Source organism: Stenella coeruleoalba (assembly GCF_951394435.1).
Source record: "Stenella coeruleoalba genome assembly, chromosome: 17".
NCBI classification, from domain to species: domain Eukaryota; kingdom Metazoa; phylum Chordata; class Mammalia; order Artiodactyla; family Delphinidae; genus Stenella; species Stenella coeruleoalba.
Genome location: NC_137163.1, coordinates 69,011,835 through 69,029,493, shown reverse-complemented (window position 1 = coordinate 69,029,493; position 17,659 = coordinate 69,011,835). Strand labels below are relative to the sequence as shown.

The 17,659-nt window shown below is 43.9% G+C and overlaps 1 protein-coding gene and 1 long non-coding RNA gene across 4 annotated transcripts in view; one reads left to right on the top strand and one right to left on the bottom strand.

Annotated features, from left to right (window-relative positions):
• The window catches only part of TRIM55 (tripartite motif containing 55), a gene marked incomplete at its 3' end in the record, with an annotated part of 42,377 nt that extends 26,905 nt beyond the window's left edge, over positions 1–15,472 (top strand). For all 3 annotated transcript variants that reach the window (XM_079901549.1, XM_079901548.1, XM_079901547.1), the window contains one exon: positions 15,350–15,472. In XM_079901549.1, the coding sequence (XP_079757675.1) occupies positions 15,350–15,472 (123 nt within the window). The remainder of the gene's footprint in view (positions 1–15,349) is intronic.
• LOC307175881 overlaps positions 1–17,659 on the bottom strand; it is a 107,221-nt gene that overhangs the window by 4,999 nt on the left and 84,563 nt on the right. The window lies entirely within an intron of this gene.

Genomic DNA, 17,659 nt, shown 5'->3' with positions numbered 1-17,659 from the left:
CAGTAATACGATAATAACCCGAAACAGGAGAACGCCCCAAATGAAAATGAAAAATCTATCTAAATGATGTTGAAAAATATTATTTGTGATAATATCAGTGAAGCTGTCCTCTTGTTCTCTCGCAGGAGTTAGCAATCTGCCTAGCACTCTTGGCTTTTCTTGTACTTCACTACATCTGGCGTCAGATTCAGTGCTTGATTTTTACTCTAATGGGTAGGAAATATTTTCTTTTCCCTTGACTAACATCTCGCGTAGCTCTTCCATACATGTTCCTCTTCCGTAGGCCCAGGGATGGATTTCTCCCCGACTCTGAGGCTCAGCCACCTAGAAAGAACCAAGTTCTTAGCACTCGTGGCCCTGAGGCACCTCCCTGAGGAGAGTCACTCCATCATCTAATCCTGCATGGAGGGGGATCCCGACTCAGAACAGAGACTCCGTGGGCAATTATTCAGTAATCCAGTGGGAGGGGACCCTCCAGAATAGCCATTAGGGGAGGCCAGTTTCAAAAGATGTCCGTAATGCTGTGAGGACTCACTGCTCTCCAGGTAGATCGAGGACCAGCAAAGGCCTGATTCAGGAATACGCAGGGTTTCCATCGATTATGTAGCAGCATTTCCTCTGCCTCACCAGACAGGTGCCCAGGAGGTGGCCAGGTAACTGCATTGATGGGCAGGTGGGCCAGGCGACTTCTAGTTCTTTCTGAACCCTGAGACTCTACAGTGTCTCTCCTGGGAGAGGGGAGCCCTGAGAGAAGGGTGCCACGGGGACAGCAACATCAGGGACATTTCAGCCAGGTGAGATCTGAGTGCATAAGGAGCCAGAGGCCAACGTTCATCTACTGGCCGTAAAGAATCAGAACCAAGGAAGAGTCATAAAGCCAGCAAACAGCACATTATTTTTGATACACGTTCTCATGGTCAAGGCTTTTCTTGATTTTACTGTTAGAAGGTTTGCTTAGGGACTGACATCCTTCTCCTTTCGCAGCCTTTTGAAAATCATCAGCTTTAATGAATCGTATTTAAAGATTCAAACCCCATGTGCTTCTGAGTAAATGACCTTGCTGGACCCGAGACCCAGCTCCCTGTGCCTGTGGCTCAGAAGTGATTCGGGGTGACTAGTGCCGAAACGACTCAGCTATTTCTGGCTTGCTGACTTTTCCCTGGTTGACATTGACTCCTCTGGAAGCTCCAATCATAGCTCCTTTCTGCCTCATTAGCTGTCTGCTCAGCAATGGCAGTCGGCTCTCCATGGGTCCCTGTCATGTCTATAACTGTGTGTGAGTAGGACCCGCCCCAGTGTCTAATAGTCAGCCAGAAACCTGCGTACCCTAGAATGTTCTGAGTGTCCTTATCGTACGCTCAGATGCGTAACTCCTCCTCCTGTCATTATTTGTGGTGAAAAGCAGGGGAGGAAGTATTGGCCATGGACTCAGTGGGGCAAATGGGGAGAGAGCAAACTCCATGCATCATTGGAATATCCTGAATAACTGGATCTGAATAATTGTCTGAAGAGTTCAGTTGACATTCTGAGAATTCAGGTTTGGGGCTTTGTCGCCACATATCTGTGTAATGCTTCTCTGAGGCTGCAGGGGGAGAGTCACGCTTCTTGTCTGCCATCCACTGAGCCCATGTCATGGATGCTGTGTCATTCACATGCCTGTCATGAGGCTGAGGCAGGTGGGGCGGGGTGGATAGGGTGAACTGACCTCCTTATTTCAAAGAACCTTGCTTGTGTCATTCCTGGTGTTTGAGAAAGGGCCTTTCACGTAGCGAAGGAAACCTATTCATGATGCAGGACCACTCTTTGATCCCTGCCTCAAAGAGGGTATGGACAGATGGACAGAGGTCAAATTCCCCACCTCTGTGAAGGTTTCGCAGGTTTGATTCACCTTCACTACCTCAGAACCCAGCTCACTAGATTAATATTTGTCCAACGCAGTGTTAGCTTGTTAGAACTTCACACGTCATCATTAGTCTTTCTGTGAACATGTAGGATGTGACACAAAAGTTCTTGATTCACTGGTAGCCTTACCTCTCTTAACCATACGGTCCCCTGTCAGGAAACAAGGTTGCCTTAGAATTTCAGAAGCATCTAAGGGTCTGGCGGATCTGTAAACTCACTTCAGCCCCATCCGTGGAACTGCACACCTTCTAAGAAGGCAAATGTTTCCAGGTGCTTTCCTCATGGCCATTCGCACAGCCTGCCCTTGCTTTTGCTGCCTGTGATTTCTGATGCTGTGTTAACCCTACTTTATCACATACCTTCTCTCTTCACCTAATTACGTAGGCAGATTATGCGTCAGAAATTGGCCATGGCAAAAAAACAGACGTTGACTCGGCACTGGTAGTGAACCGGGATCCTGCTTTTTGTTTGAGAAGAGGTACATGTTGCCTTCCCCACCTTCATTCTCAAAGAAAAACTAATTTCTCAACAAGGTTTGGATTCAGCCCTATATCACACTGTGCAAAGCCCATATACATGAACTGTTTTTGGTGGTTGTTTTTTTTTGGCCGCACTGCAAGGTGTGTGAGATCTTAGTTCCCCCAGTCAGGAGACTAGGAATCGAACCCGTGCCCCCTGCAGTGGAAGTGTGGAGTCTTAACCACTGGACCACCAGGGAAATCCCATGAACTGGTCTTTAGCTGCAAAATGGCCCTCTAAGTTCCCACCCTTCTAGACCAGGGCTGCTGTATGCTCAGTCAATGCAAAGAGAGTTTGATCTACTTCATGTATTAATTTTAAAATTTATTTTTTTAAAAATTGCACCACGCCCTAGTCAACCTCAGAAGACAGGGCAATAATAAGATGGGAAGCACACTGTGATGAGGTCGGCTGCCCTTGGAAAGCAGTCTCTGTGAGCCCCATCTCCTGGGTGATTTCCTTGTCCAACCTGCTTCCTCTGCTGCCCTTCTCTTCCTACCTACTTACATGCAAATCACACCCAAGTGTTAACACAGGGACTACGCCCACCCTCATGGATAACTGGGTATTTTGTTGGGCATATGTGTGGCCATTAGATTTTTCCAGAAGTGGGAGCAGCAACAATTGAAAGCCCCTCCGTGTTCCCCTTCCTCCTTTCCCAGTGAGGCTTAGTGGCTTTGGTTGGAAGAATTTATGCAAACCATTTGATGAGAGCTGTACAGGGAACAGGGATTTCCAGAGAAATGTCTCCCTATTTGGTAGATTAACTTGGCAGCTGCCTCAAGGTCGGAGGACCCCAGCCCCACTTCCACCCCCCCCACACACACATCCCTGCAGAAAGCCAGTTGCTTTGGAGATGGGGTTGTTGACATTAAAATCTCTGCCACGTCTACCTCTGTAAAGAACCACAACTTATCTAGTTCACCAGAGCATGAAGCTGTAGTTGTCAGAGACCCTAAAAGCCTTCACCATATCGTAGCTATTTGTAGTTGCAAGGATAGAATATCCACCTTCCACATTCCATTCTTCAGGTCTGAAAATAGACAAACAAGTTGGATAGAAACTCTGCTAAGGCTTGGGGCTCAGGAAAGATCAATGAAATCAAGAGACAGGACTTAGGTTCCTGTCCTGTTCCTTCTGCATCTGACTCTGGACATTTAATTTCTTTGAGCCTTAGTTTTCTCATGAGGAAAAGGAAGCAACTACTCGATGAAAGGATTCATCTATTTACACAACATTAGAGAGTGAAAAATCTAGTACTGAGAATTTTATAAATTGTTTCAGGATGTTTTCATTGGGAGGGTTATGGACTTAGGCCTGACACAAATCATTCTGGGCGACAATAATAATAATAGATTTTCAGTGAAATAGATAGCCCATTGCATTTCTCAAAATGTATTTCTTGCCTTGAAGCTCTTACATAAACCCCTAATTCCCAAACTGTTTCCAAATCTCCTCCTAGGCACCCACTGAGCTGAACGGTTACACAGCCGTGATTACCCCTTGAGATGCCATAAACTCCACAAAGTCCATGTCTAAGTCCACCTAAAGGTACTTAGGCCTCATTGCCCAGTAGAGCAAAGACTTAGAATGTACACAGTAAAGGCAGTCACGGAATAGTAGATGGATGAAGAGATGACAGATGATGTGAATTTTTAAATGTACCTATTCTAAGTGTACGGGTCAATACGTTTTGACAAGTACGTAGCATCGTGTAGCCACTATCACAGTAAAGCTGTAGGGTATTTCTGTCACTCCAAGAAGTTCCCTCACGTGCCTCTGCGGTTGATCTCCTTCCTGCATCTCAGCTGCTGTTTTGCTTGTCATTATAGTTTTGCCAGTTCTAGGAGATTGTATAAGTGAAACATCCAATACATAGACTCCTGTGACTGGCGTTCTTCACGCTGCATAACGCTCTTGAGTCATCCGTGCGGTTGCATGTATCAGTGGCTCATTTCTTTTTATTCCTGAGCAGTATTTCATTGTATGGAGACGTTCCAGATTGCTTTCCGTTTGATTTCTGGTTGGATTCCATTGTGGAGAGAGAATATTTGTTATATGATTCCAATCCTTTCAAATGTATTGAGATCTGTTGTATGGCCCCAAGTATGAGCTAACTTGGTGAATGTTCCACGTGCAGTTGAAAACCTTGTATTTTCTGTTGTTGTTGGGCGGAGCGTTCTGTAAGTGTCCACCGGGTCGGAGAGTGTGGTTCAGCTCCACTCCATCCTCACCAATTTCCTGCTTACTTCTTTGAGCAATTGCTGAGAGGGGAATTTTGAGATCTATGACTCTCATTGTGGATTTGCCTCTTCATCCTTGCAGTTCTATCAGCTTTGCCTCATGTATTCTGAAACTCTGTTTAGGTGCCTATATTAGCATTGTTATATTTTCTTGAAGAATTTATCCCAAGATAAGAGTTAAAAAAAAAATAACTCTTTTTGTGTCTGCCTGCTTGAATGGATACAGAGAGGTCCTCGCCCTCATAGATCAATACCGTTTTTTAAGGTTGGGTAGAAAAGTTAGAGGGCCGATGGGGAGAGCCTGGAGGAGGAAGATGCTGACGATCCTTAAGACGTTCCAAACGGCTGGCCACAGAAGACCTCACGGCCTAAATCCAACACACCGGCCTCCCCTTCCTTTCACAGCCACGCACAGGGCCAAGCATAGCAAGGGCCGCGATGGCTGAGGTCCCTGATGCTTTTAAGTGACAAGTCTGAACTTTGCAGCCTGATGATTCGTTTTCACCGGTCTGTGGGGCCCTATTTTTAGTTTAGATGTAAATTGCTTTATGAGCTAATATGTCTGTACATTTTAATGACATGCCTCTGCCCCGTTCACTCCTTGTCCTGGCTACACCACTTTCCACGGAACTGCAGAGGCCACCCTGTCGCGGGCCAGGGACTTCCAACCCTGGGCTTGTCCTCTTGGCTGAGAAGGTCCAAGGTTCCCAACCCAAGTGTTGACAAGAAGGTGCAGATGGTCCTTCCTCCTGTCTTGAGTGTTCCCAGATGCTTCCTATCGAATATATCATGAGCTCAGAGACAGAACATCAGGGACAATGTGGGTTACCCACACCTTTGGGCTCTTCACTCTAAAATAGCAAAAGGGATATGTGGAGTCCAGCGCGGGAAGTATCTCCAAGGAAAACCAGCCCATGGCCATCTTAGTTCCCAGCCCAGGTTCTATAAATGTTGTCCTGTGAGGTTATAAAGGTGTTCCCACGGGAAAATAGAAAACATTTCTTAGAAGAAAGAAGGAAAGAAGGAAGGCAGGAAGGAGGAAAGAAAGACACACGGCTCTAGCCAAGATTCTTAAAGCCCAGAGTTTATTTCCTAGAGTCTCAGAAACCAATACATGTGACCCCAGACCCGAGATCTTAGCAAATTTCTCATGAATCCAAGATTCAGTCCCCTTGAAAATATTAATATTTTCTTAAACTGGGATGAACAATAGCCAACGTTCCAAGGAAAAGCAGGTGTGTGGAGCTCTGGGTCCCCATGAGCTGTCACACACAAAAAGATAAAATAATTTTCATGCAAATAACCTTTGAGACCAAATCATTCACTCCGAGCTGAAGGGCAAATATCAACTCCAGCTGCCACTAGGGACTGAGAGGCGAGAGATGCCTGAGGCCATAGGTCCAGAAAGCTTCTTTTCTGAGCAAGATTAATTTCACAAGGTATCACAGAACGTTTTAAAAAATAAAGCAGGAGACCAAGAATATGATTTCCCGTGAGTGTGACTATAGGTCCTGTGTTCTTTGAAATGATCTATTTAATTTTCCAAAACAAACTGAAATGAATGAAAATTTAACTATGTTCTCTAAATTGAATTGAGGGATTCAGGGTGTCAAATTATTTTCAAATAGAAACCCCTACTGAGAGCAGTTGCTTGTGTTTTACAAATTAGGAGATTCAAGCTTATGAATCGAATCGCTGATAAGCCAGGAACCCTGACTATGCTGGAATTTCACTTGGTAAAAATAGAGAGACAACCAATCAGCACTGAGGACTAGCCTACATTTACGGCATAACATTGTCCAGTACTTAATAGTCCCGGAAATTATAAGAAGTTCTGATAATGAAATGCAGGCATTTTTACATAGAAAAAATTTTGAAGTAAGGTTTTTATTTAAAGAAGTCAGTTTTGGGCTTCCCTGGTGGCGCAGTGGTTGAGAGTCCGCCTGCCGATGCAGGGGACACGGGTTCGTGCCCCGGTCCGGGAGGATCTCACATGCCGCGGAGCGGCTGGGCCCGTGAGCCATGGCCGCTGAGCCTGCGCGTCCGGAGCCTGTGCTCCGCAACGGGAGAGGCCACAGCAGTGCGAGAGGCCCGCGTACCGCAAAAAAAAGTCAGTTTTAATGAGACTATTATATGAATATTATTAATGCTTTTTCATTTGTATCCTGCAACTGCAATTTTCTCTTTCTGGGTTTTTTTTTTTTTTTTTTCCTGCTGGGAAAGTGACATCCTAATAACTGTCAATTTGGAGACTTTGCTAGAAGGGCCACAAAAAACAATTCTATACTGAAACTGTAGGCTATATTTCTCAGGATCAAATAGCTTCCTTAGTAAAAGTCACTTTAATAGGAAGCTAAACTGGATGTATCTGTTTTAAAGAAATGTAATGTAAATTGTTTGTGAGCAGCGTAATGAATTCATTTCCCCTGGCAACCTGCGCCTACAGCTCTACGATTCCTGAAAACAGTAACGCAGGCACTGGGGAGAGCTCTCTGGGGGAGCTGTTATGACATAGCTAGTTGGGTTTTGCTTCCCGTATTTTTTAAATGTTTATTATTCTGATTCTAAGACTCTTGTTAGTGTTGTACATCCTGTGGATTTTTTTCTGTCTTTATTTATGAATCTCAGTGATTTCCAGGCCTTTTCCCCACTACAACCAACAAAGCAAAGAAGGAATCCACCGTCGTGAGAAACCAGTGCCACGTGGTAATGACTGTAACTAATGGGCAAGGTCTTTGACAGATTCTCTCACTCAAACCTCACAACAACCCTGCACAGTAAGAATTGTTAAACCTCCTCATTTTTTAGTGGAAGATTATAGGGGATGAGTGACCTGCTCCAAATCATGGAGCAGCTGGGAGCTTGGTGCCCGGTGACCCCTTGTCCACCACCACGGAGTGTGTGCGTGCAGCAGAATGGAGGCCGTGCCCACATCTAGGATAAGTGGGTGAATCCCCACTTTACCTGGGTTGATGGGATTGAGGCAAAAATAGTGTGACCAAGGGTTCTCTGCATTGACTCACCACTCATGACACATGGGCATAGAGAAGTCGGTTCTTGGCCTCCACTGCCTGCAGTGATGTGCGCATACCTTGCAAATGAGTGCACCAGTCCTTCAGCTGCACCCCAGGCTGCTGACCCACCTGCCTCCCTGTCTCTGACTTCCTGGGGTGATGTCAGCCTGCGCCCTGAGTCTCGCATGCTCAGCAGCACTCGCTGCCTCTTTTCTCCTTGGGTTTATGGTCTCAGCATAGCCCACAGCGTTACTCTGAGCCAATTGCTCAACCATCCCATGCTTTCCTGTCCATGAATTGGGCACAGCAATACCATCAGCCTCCCACGGCTCTTGAAAACCTGTTTGCCTGTTTCCCCCCAAACAAGGCAAAGAAGTCCCGTTTGTGAGGAATTAATGATCTAATTAGCATCCTTTGTAATTCTGTTCTCCTTTCAGAAAGGCTGAGAACACACACACTCTGTGCTGGACACACAATGTCAGGTCTATGCCTGAGAAGAGGGCTGCCTGTAGGTTTATTTTTTTATTTTTTTGCGGTACGCGGGCCTCTCACTGCTGTGGCCTCTCCCGTTGCGGAGCACAGGCTCCGGACGTGCAGGCTCAGTGGCCATGGCTCACGGGCCCAGCCGCTCCGCAGCATGAGGGATCTTCACGGACCGGGGCATGAACCCGTGTCCCCTGCATCGGCAGGCGGACTCTCAACCACTGCGCCACCAGGGAAGCCCTGCCTGTAGGTTTTTGCAGAACTGTGATATCAGCGTTTTCACTTCTCCTTCCTGCTCCCCACCGACCCCATCAATTCCTAGACACCATGTTTGAAACAGACCAAAGAGAGCATACCACACATCTTCCTCCAGGTTAAGAAAAAGTGAGTGAGTTTAATTTCTTCTCGTTTCATAGTCCTGGTTTCTGATCTTCCCTAACTTAGCAAGAGGGAGACAGCTAATGGCAACGAAGCCCCGAGATCAACTCCCTTCATCCATCCCTTCCATCCCTCAGTGTGCAGAACTGTAAATTTTCCCAAGGGCAAAAAATGCTCTTTAGTGAATGTTTTCCTTCCAGGGCTCATTTGGTGGGGCGAGGGGTACCTCTTTTCTCCTTCCTCTGGCGTCTGCGGAGAACGTGCTGTATTGTCACAGCTCTGTGCTGCCTTCCTAACATACCTTGACTTCTCTGCCACTGAGCAGAGATGACTGCATTCCTGTGAAAGGATTGCCCATGATGGACCTTCCCAACTGAGTTTCCAGGGCTTACACCCTTGGCTGTGAGTCACAGACCACGCCCCAGTCACTTCTCAGGCATTGATGACTGGCCCAGCGTCTTGGCTGTACTCTCTTTTCCAGTCTGGAATCCATAATGCTTAAGTTATCCAAGGGCCTGGGGTTCAGGAAGGCTAAGCAGGGAGCAGGCCAATGCTTGGGTTGAATCTTTCTGAATAAACGTTCTACCCTTGACCTCGGCATTCCTCCTTACACCTGTTTCCAGCATCTGGCTCTGATTTGCTGACCCAGCCCAGCAGGTGCGGGACAGACATTGGTGGTCGCCCACTCAGTGGCCTCAAGTCTAGCCTTACCCTTCTCATCCACATTCCTTTAAGGCAAATGGCTTTCACTGTGGAGGCTCAAGGCTTCTTTTGGATTGACCTAGAAAGACTGGCATTTAACATGCATGGTAACCAGATCCTTCCGTCAGGTTGAATTTGTCATTGGCATTCACGGCGGCAGAGAGGAGTGGGGGGGCCCAGGTGTGGGGCTGGCCACAGTTTCCTCACTGCCCCCAGCACCTCCTTGCGTGCTGGGCATGTGGCTGACACGTCCACAACAGCCCGGCCCTCAGGGTGAGGCAGGGCCATTTCTAGGTAAAATGGTATCTGGCAGGGGTGGACCTGGAGCCATCAGCTCCCATTAACGTCTCAGTTGCAATTCAGTTTATCCAATCAGTTACTATCACTTGGATAAGCCTGAGGGAATGGAACGCAGGACAGTTACATTGTAATGGATCAGAATCGTGGGTGGTGTACACAGATGCTCATTTGGGGAAGGGCTGAGGCTGGCACCTTACAGAGGCCCTGGGAAGCTTAGAGGCCGCCTGAGGGCACTGGTTACTCATCACAATGACCTGGCACAGCTCACTCTTTTATTTTAGGCTAGCAAAAAATAATTCCTCTTATAAATGTGGCTACCCTGTCTTATGCCAGAGTGAATATCAGGAAAGCGTCTGTTTCGTTTTGTTCAGTCAGTGAATCAAGTGGGCCGGGCCGCATTTAGGTAAAGGGGGCTACTGGTGTTGCCCCCAAGCCCAAACAAGAGCATTTCCTCCAAAACGGCACCCAGTTATATCCCCTGCGCTAAGTGTCCAGGGACACATTTGGCCTCAGTGAAACGCCGAAGGCAGTTTCACGCTTTGATTGTCAAGAATATTGCCACAAGAAGCATGTTGGATTTTTAAAAATATTCATCCCATTCAGCATAAAAGTCAAGCCAAAGACTCCATTGAGTATTATCTTCTCTTTTCTTTGACACCTTCCTACTAAAAACTAACCTTCTGTTAAGAGCAACAAGCTTGTGTGCCTTTAGAGACCAAGAAGGTACGATTAATGAAAAAGCAGGTGAGGTGAAAGAAAAAATGTTGATAGAAGCACAAATATAATACATGATATTGTTTGCTTTCCTCTTAACTTACTTAGAGCATAGCAACTGTACAAGCGCAGTGGCAAATGACCGCTGAAAACAGCCTTGCAGCAGGGGAGGCAAAAGGGAGTGGTGAGCACTGTGGAAAGCTGTGGGAGAGTGCATCCCAGCCCCAAGTGACCGTGCTGCTCAGCCCTTCCTGTAGGTTCTGGGTTGCTAAATTTCTGCTTTGCCAAGAGGACCTGCTAATCCAGATTTTAATGGGAAATCTCCTAATTAAAAATATTGTTTTTAAAATTGTGGTTAAAAACACATAACATAAAAATGACCATCTTAACCACCATTTTTAAGTGTTCAGTTCAGTAGCACTGAGTAAATTCCCACTATTATGCAACCAATCTCCAGAACTTTTTCATCTTGCAAAATGGAAACTCTATACCCATTAAGCAATACCTTCCCATTGCCCCCGCCCCCTAACCCCTGGCAACCACCATTCTACTTTCTGTTTCTATGAATTTGACGGCTTTAGATATCTCATGTAAGTGGGATTGTACTGAATTTGTCTTTTAGTGTCTGCCTTATTTCACTTAGCATAATGTCCTCAAGGTTCATCCATGTTGTAGCATGTGTCAGAATTTCCTTCCTTTTTCGGATGGAGTAATATCCCATTATATGTATACGCCACATTTTGTTTATCTATTTACCCGTTGATGGATACCTGGGTTGCTTTCACCTATTGTGACTAGCGCCACTGGAAAACATGGTTGTACAGATATCTGTGTGAGTTCCTGTTTTCAATTCTTACTGAATTGCAGAATCATACGGTAATTCTATGTTTAGTTTTTTGAGGAATCGCTATGCTATTTTACACTGGTTTACATTCCCACCAACAGTGCACAAGAGTTTCTATTTCTCCACACCCTTGCTCCTAATTTTTTAATGTTTGCAACTCATTCAAGCCTTTTTCAAAATACCATGCACAGTTCAGGCCAAGCAAACACTTGAAACAAACACCAAGCAAACACAGTTCAGGCCAGAACCTGGAACTGTCCTATACACAGAGAAAGACATCCACAAGCCTCTGGCAGAATTCATGCTACTTTATCCCCATCAGCAAGAAATGGTTCTCGATGACATAACAAGGATGATGCTTACACACATCACTCAGCCCTAAGCAGGAGCAACTCTCACCACCTGCTCTTCAGGGCAGGGAAAGGATAGCCTAGCATCAGAATCTGACACTATTTTTTTTTTTCCTTTCAAACAGCATTTGATAGTGACAGGAAATAAATCAAAGGAAAATAAAAGATTTTGTGTGTTTCTGAGTGAGTCTGGTTCATGGATACCCAGGATTTCTGGTCAAGTTCATGTGAGAAAAATGGTCTTTCCTTTAAGCAAAGGTATATCATTCCCTTCAGCTAGTCTCCTGTGGATCTTGACTGAACTGGGTCTCCCAGTTGAGATGGAAAATGCTGCCTCTCTGTTCCATTTCCTGGTTTTACTTTATGACTAAAACTCACATTTCTCAACGTATCTGAAGCCCCATGCTGATAGAGCAGTGTTAAATGATGGTTGTAAGTTTGTTCATTTGTTACCTGAGGAAAGTGCGTAAAGTTTAGAAATAATATCGGACTAACAATCCTTTCTTCCCCTTGGCACACATCTCAGAATAGACTGGAATGCAGGGCAAACTCAAAAGCAGGTAGAGGAGATCAGTGCTTATCATTCTCTGTCCTTTGTTCAGCTTCAATGAGACATCATTATTCCCAAGAAACAGCACTTCCTGTGATGAAGGAGAGCCAGCATTTGGAAAACTATTTAAAGGAATACATATATACAGTGCTCTTGGGGAAGGCTGTAGGGACAATGTCTGCTTATGATTGAATGGGCTGTGCTTATAGAAAGATTTCTAAATTTTTAACTCATTCCTCCTTTATGAGAGAGCCATATATAAAGTTGGGCCACGTGGAGGCACACTGGACTGGGTGATGAGTAACCATGATTACAGCATGCCAAAGGAACTAAAAGTTATACATGATGGAAAGATGAGCATCACAAATACTACTGTCTTTCTTTACTGGGGCGTCTTGGCTGTTGTATATCGTTCCTCACAAACAGTCCCCAGGTGTTTCTGTGTGGCAGAGGAGCCTCTTTGCTAATATGAGAAGAAAAGGAAGGAAGGAAGGGAAGGAAGGAAGGGAGGGAGGGAAGAAGGAGGGAAGGGAGGGAAGGAGCGAAGGAGGGAGGGAGGGAGGGAGGAAGGAAGGAAAGGAAGGAAGGAAGGAAGGGAGGGAGGGAAGAAGGGAGGGAGGGAGGGAGGAGGGAAGGAAGGAAGGAAGGAAGGAAGGAAGGGAGGGAGGGAGGAAGGAAGGGAGGGAAGGAGGGAGGGAGGAAGGAAGGAAGGAAGGAAGGGAGGAAAAGGAAAGGAGGGAGGGAGGAAACGGACATTTATGAAGCAGTTAATATAAGTGAGTCGTGTGCAAAGTGCTTTGGGTGCATTACTTTATTTATTCAGCCCTACAACAACCTTGTGAGATAGGGTGTTACCTCTATTTCACAAAAGAGAAAACTAAGGCTCAGAGACGTTAAGTGACTTGCCGGAGTCATACAGCTAATAAGTTGTTAAACTGGAATTCAAAACCAGGCTAAGCCTCTTTGCATAAAACTTCCTTGCTGAGATGGTTCGCGGCGGTGTGGTCCTCAAGTTCACATAAGTAAAACCAGGGAGACGGTATGATCACCTATAGATACTCAGGATAATCTCCGCTCTTAGCCCCCTGCTCTGGAAGCAGCCTTTCTTCTCTGAAAGATAGCATTGGTCCATATTGTTTGGAATCTAATAACTGACTGAAAACATGAGAGTGTAAAAGTAGCGAACCCAAACTATTTAATACCAAGTTTTGAAGGCTGTAGGGTATTAACAGCTAAAACATTGAAAATGGAAGATAGATTTTAATTTCGAGTATTAAAAAAAAGCACTAAAATATATACAGATTCCAAAAGCAGTCGCAAATGGCTTGCAAGCCACCAGCAGTGTCACAAAGATTCCGTCCCTCTGCAGAAAATACCTCACCCAACTCTAGTTTCACCCTTCAGATATTTCAGAACAACTGTCATGGAAGTTTCCTCTAGATTAGAAATTGCCTTCAAGGAAAAGAGGCTACAAAATGAAGCCTGATGGTCTGTTCATCTAGGCAGAATTCACTCTTCACTCATACAGAATGGCCAGAGAAAAGTACTTTACATATTAATGATATGCCTAGATCACTTGGGTTTTTTCAGGATTCGCGAGAGTAAGGTGACTATGACGGGGAAGAGAAGAGTTCAGCACAAGTGCATAGGCACCGGCTTCTGTCAGGACGATGTTTATTCCATGTCAACTTCAAGGACATTGAAGTGGCTAACCCATTACCAACAGAATCTAGTAACAGCCTTTTAAAAAAAGCCCAATCGGGCTTCCCTGGTGGCACAGTGGTTGAGAATCTGCCTGCTAATGCAGGGGACACAGGTTCGAGCCCTGGTCCGGGAAGACCCCCACATGCTGCGGAGCAACTGGGCCCGTGAGCCACAGTTACTGAGCCTGTGTGTCAGGAGCCTGTGCTCCGCAACAAGAGAGGCCGCGACAGTGAGAGGCCCGCGCACCGCGATGAAGAGGGGCCCCCGCTCGCCGCAACTAGAGAAAGCCCTCACACAGAAACGAAGACCCAACACAGCAAAAATAAATAAGTAAATAAACTCCTACCCCCAACATCTTCTTTAAAAAAAAAAAAAAAAGCCCTATCACACTTGATGTCTCAACTATTCCTTTATAGAAATCTACCTGCTTTAGTTTTATTCTACTGTGGCTAATACGATTCCATGGCCCTTCTTAACTTTCTATCAGGGCATGAGATGGCAGGGGGAAGGATAATCCTAAAGCCATAAGGACTTGGGAAAATTTTAGTGAACTTGAAACATCAGCACCCAGTATATGCTTAGGGTAAAATCTGGTAACATGCAGGACAAGTACTCTTTTTTCTCTTGAAACTAGTTTGAGTGGCAACAAAACAACATACTTGCTGAAGTTCTGCTTTGCCTGTGCCAGGTATTGTCCATTCATACAGCAGCTTCATAACATCACCCAGGGCTTCTGGGTTGAATGCATGTGCCTACCTCATTGCTTTGGTATCAGTGGCATTCTAATCCCATGGGATAACTTTACCAGTGAAGTCATCAGAATGTTAGTCTGTGTTTGGTAGTTCTCTGAGGAAGAACTGTTTGTCATGGTACCTTCAATGTAAGCAGTCTGCATTTTTACATCAAGTTGCATTTCAGCAAGACTTCTTTATGATTGTCCCTCATTCCACTGAGTGATTATTTTTTAAACTCAAGGCATCATAAATAAATTTCACTTAGGAGATTAGATAGATCAATGACTTCAAAATCATAACTTGTATCTGTCTGGTATCTATAAAAGATAGATATCTATTTAGGAATGTCTATGTAATTAGATTTTATTGCTTGGAGAAAAAAGTCCTTTTATTCATGATTTGCTCAAAACTAAGCCTGCAGTTTTGCAAAAATTACACACACACATATATATATATATATATATATATATATATATATATATATATATTCTTCACATGCTGGTAGAAATTCTTACTTTAGCAGTGGAGAGATTATGTCATGTGATGTAGTGAAGTCATTTAAATCAGGATTTTATTTATTTTGCAGATTTTTCTAAACCCAAATTCCTACTAGTTTTAATGTTATTTTCATCTCAGTAAATCATGTACAAGTGGACTTTAAAAAAAAGTAGAATAGCCTGTACTGTTTCCCAAGGGGCATGCATTGCTGTTGCCCCTTTTTAGATCATGAGTGTGAATTCCTTTCATGGCTCTTGGTCATGGCCAAGATAACCTGAGCTTACTTTCCACTCCTAACAATAATTATGTCCTATATAATTATTATTATCCTTTCTCCTCAATAGAAAAGTGACTGGATCAACTCAAAAAGGACTGGCCTCTTTTTCCTCTGATGCAGATTTTCTTCTGTTGCAGACTGGATTTGAGGACACTCCCCTCCAGGGACAGGCCGCAGCTTCAGGGAGTGGGAATGGAGCTGATTCTCAGCCAGCTCGCCATGTCTTCTCCTTTTCCTGGTTGAACTCCCTGAATGAATGATGTTCATTCCAACTGCTGCACCTCTGTCTGCTTGGCTGAGATTCACACAGGCAGCAGGGAACCTAGATAAAACTAGTAGTATGCAGGTGATGAAAGGGACCTCTGAACGGGATTTCTACCAAAAATATCCTTTAATTCCAGATGACTTAGCTAACACATTGAGGGAAAACAATGCTTTGAGAAAACAGCTGCAGAAAGCATTGGGAAAAAAGGAACTTGATCTTACGCAAATCTTTTATTGTGTGGGAAACATTATGAAGGGTTTGTAGGTGTGATATGTGTGTGTGTGTGTGTGTTTCAGTAACAAGTGGCAGGTGTTGAAAAATGTGGGCACTACTCTCTCATCTCTAATAGGCACTGTCTTTTGTTGTGAAATCATAGTAGCTCTTATTCTCTTTCCTCTTTAACAGTGCAGGTGGTCAGTGAAATTCAGTGTTAATTCAGAAGTGACTGATTTATCAATATATGGACAAAAGGTAAATCATTGACCAAAGATATGAGATGCTTCACAAAGCTTTCCTCTTTTCCACAACAGATGTCGCTGAATGGATATCCAGAAATGTTCTTTGACTCTGGTGATACTTTCATAGTCCAGAAGGCTAAAGGCCAAGGACACTTCTTGTGACACTTTTCTAATCTTAGTTTTAGATATGCAGATATCAGGCACTTTAACTAAAGAAGACTTTTCAACAGGAACTGTCTATTTTCTTATGTATCCACTGAGGCACCAATCTGCTGAACCGTCGAATAACTGCATGTATTTAAATATATATATACACACACACAATACACATTATACATGTACAAATATATATATGTATTTAAATCATGCTTTATTTGTTCCACCATAATTTTGCCTCCTTCGAAACATAAGTTTAACTTTACTCTGTATGAACTCTTAAATAAATGCTGTTTTTAACAACTTAGTCTTACAATGATTTATTATGTTTCATATCATCTTATTGATCCACTAATCAAGTGAATTTAAAGGGTCTCAAGAGAAGAAGCATTCTCATCCATCCAAATTGATTTTGAAGTATTAAACATTCGACTGAATTTTTAAAGTTATAACTAAACTACCAAAGGCGAGTGCATTGTAAAACTAATTAGGTGTGCTGTTTGATTTTAGAAGTGCATAGAGATAGTTCGTATTCCTAAGAATTAAAGTGATTAGGGTTGGCATAGACATACATGAGGTATTTGTGAAGTTATTAAAGTCAAAATGTGCTTTATAAAAAAATGTTCCCAAGGGCCATTTTACAGCAACTACATTTAGTTCTTTTAAGTGGAGGGGCTATTAAGTTTCTCCTACTAGAAGACAGCAGTGGAAAATAGCTTAGAAAAAAAGATAATTAATGGTACCAAAGTAATCGTTTGATAAAGTAATCCTTTCTCGTGGGAAAACAATGCAGCATTTTGGCCCCTAATTGGAGGAAAGCCCCACCACAGCCCTTGTCCTCTTTTCTTTTCCTCCTTCCCCACTGTCCCCAATTATTTCACATCTTACAGGTAATCAGGGTTAGATGTTATTTCCATTATGAATCAATCTTCCATCTATAGAATTACCAAGCCTTAGAACTGGAAACAACTTTCCAAATTATTTAACTTAACCTCAGAGGAGTAATCTGAGGTGCAGAGATGAGTCCAAGGTGGTTGCAGTGTAAGCCACTGACATAGGTTCGTGTTTTTAGTAGAAAATAAAATGCAAGGAGTTTTGTTTTCTCTTGTGCTGAAGTCAATTTGGAGGAAGTAAGGAGCTCAGGGTATATTCCCCTGTGAGCACTGAAGAGGAAAAATAAAGTCATGATTACCTTTGCAGCTTTTATTAGAAATATAAATATTCAACATTCTCTTACACAACCAAATTGACCAAGGATTGGAAAGCTGTTTTATTACTGAAACGTTTACAAGGAAAAGTTGGTTCAAAGAGCTTACAGATTTTGTCTCACCCACCCAAGAGAATGACATTCTTTTTGGCTCAAACCACAACAAAATCAATTGGGTGACTTCTGTCTGCTTCTTCAAAACATTTCCTCCTGGGTCTATACTCTCTATAAAACACTGTTAAAGACACCTGGAAATAGAAACTATAAGTACACGGTACAAATTACAGGATGTTGCTGTTACTGCACGTGAATACACTTTGTGCATGCTAAGGAGTATGGGCGCTCTTGCTGTACATCCTCT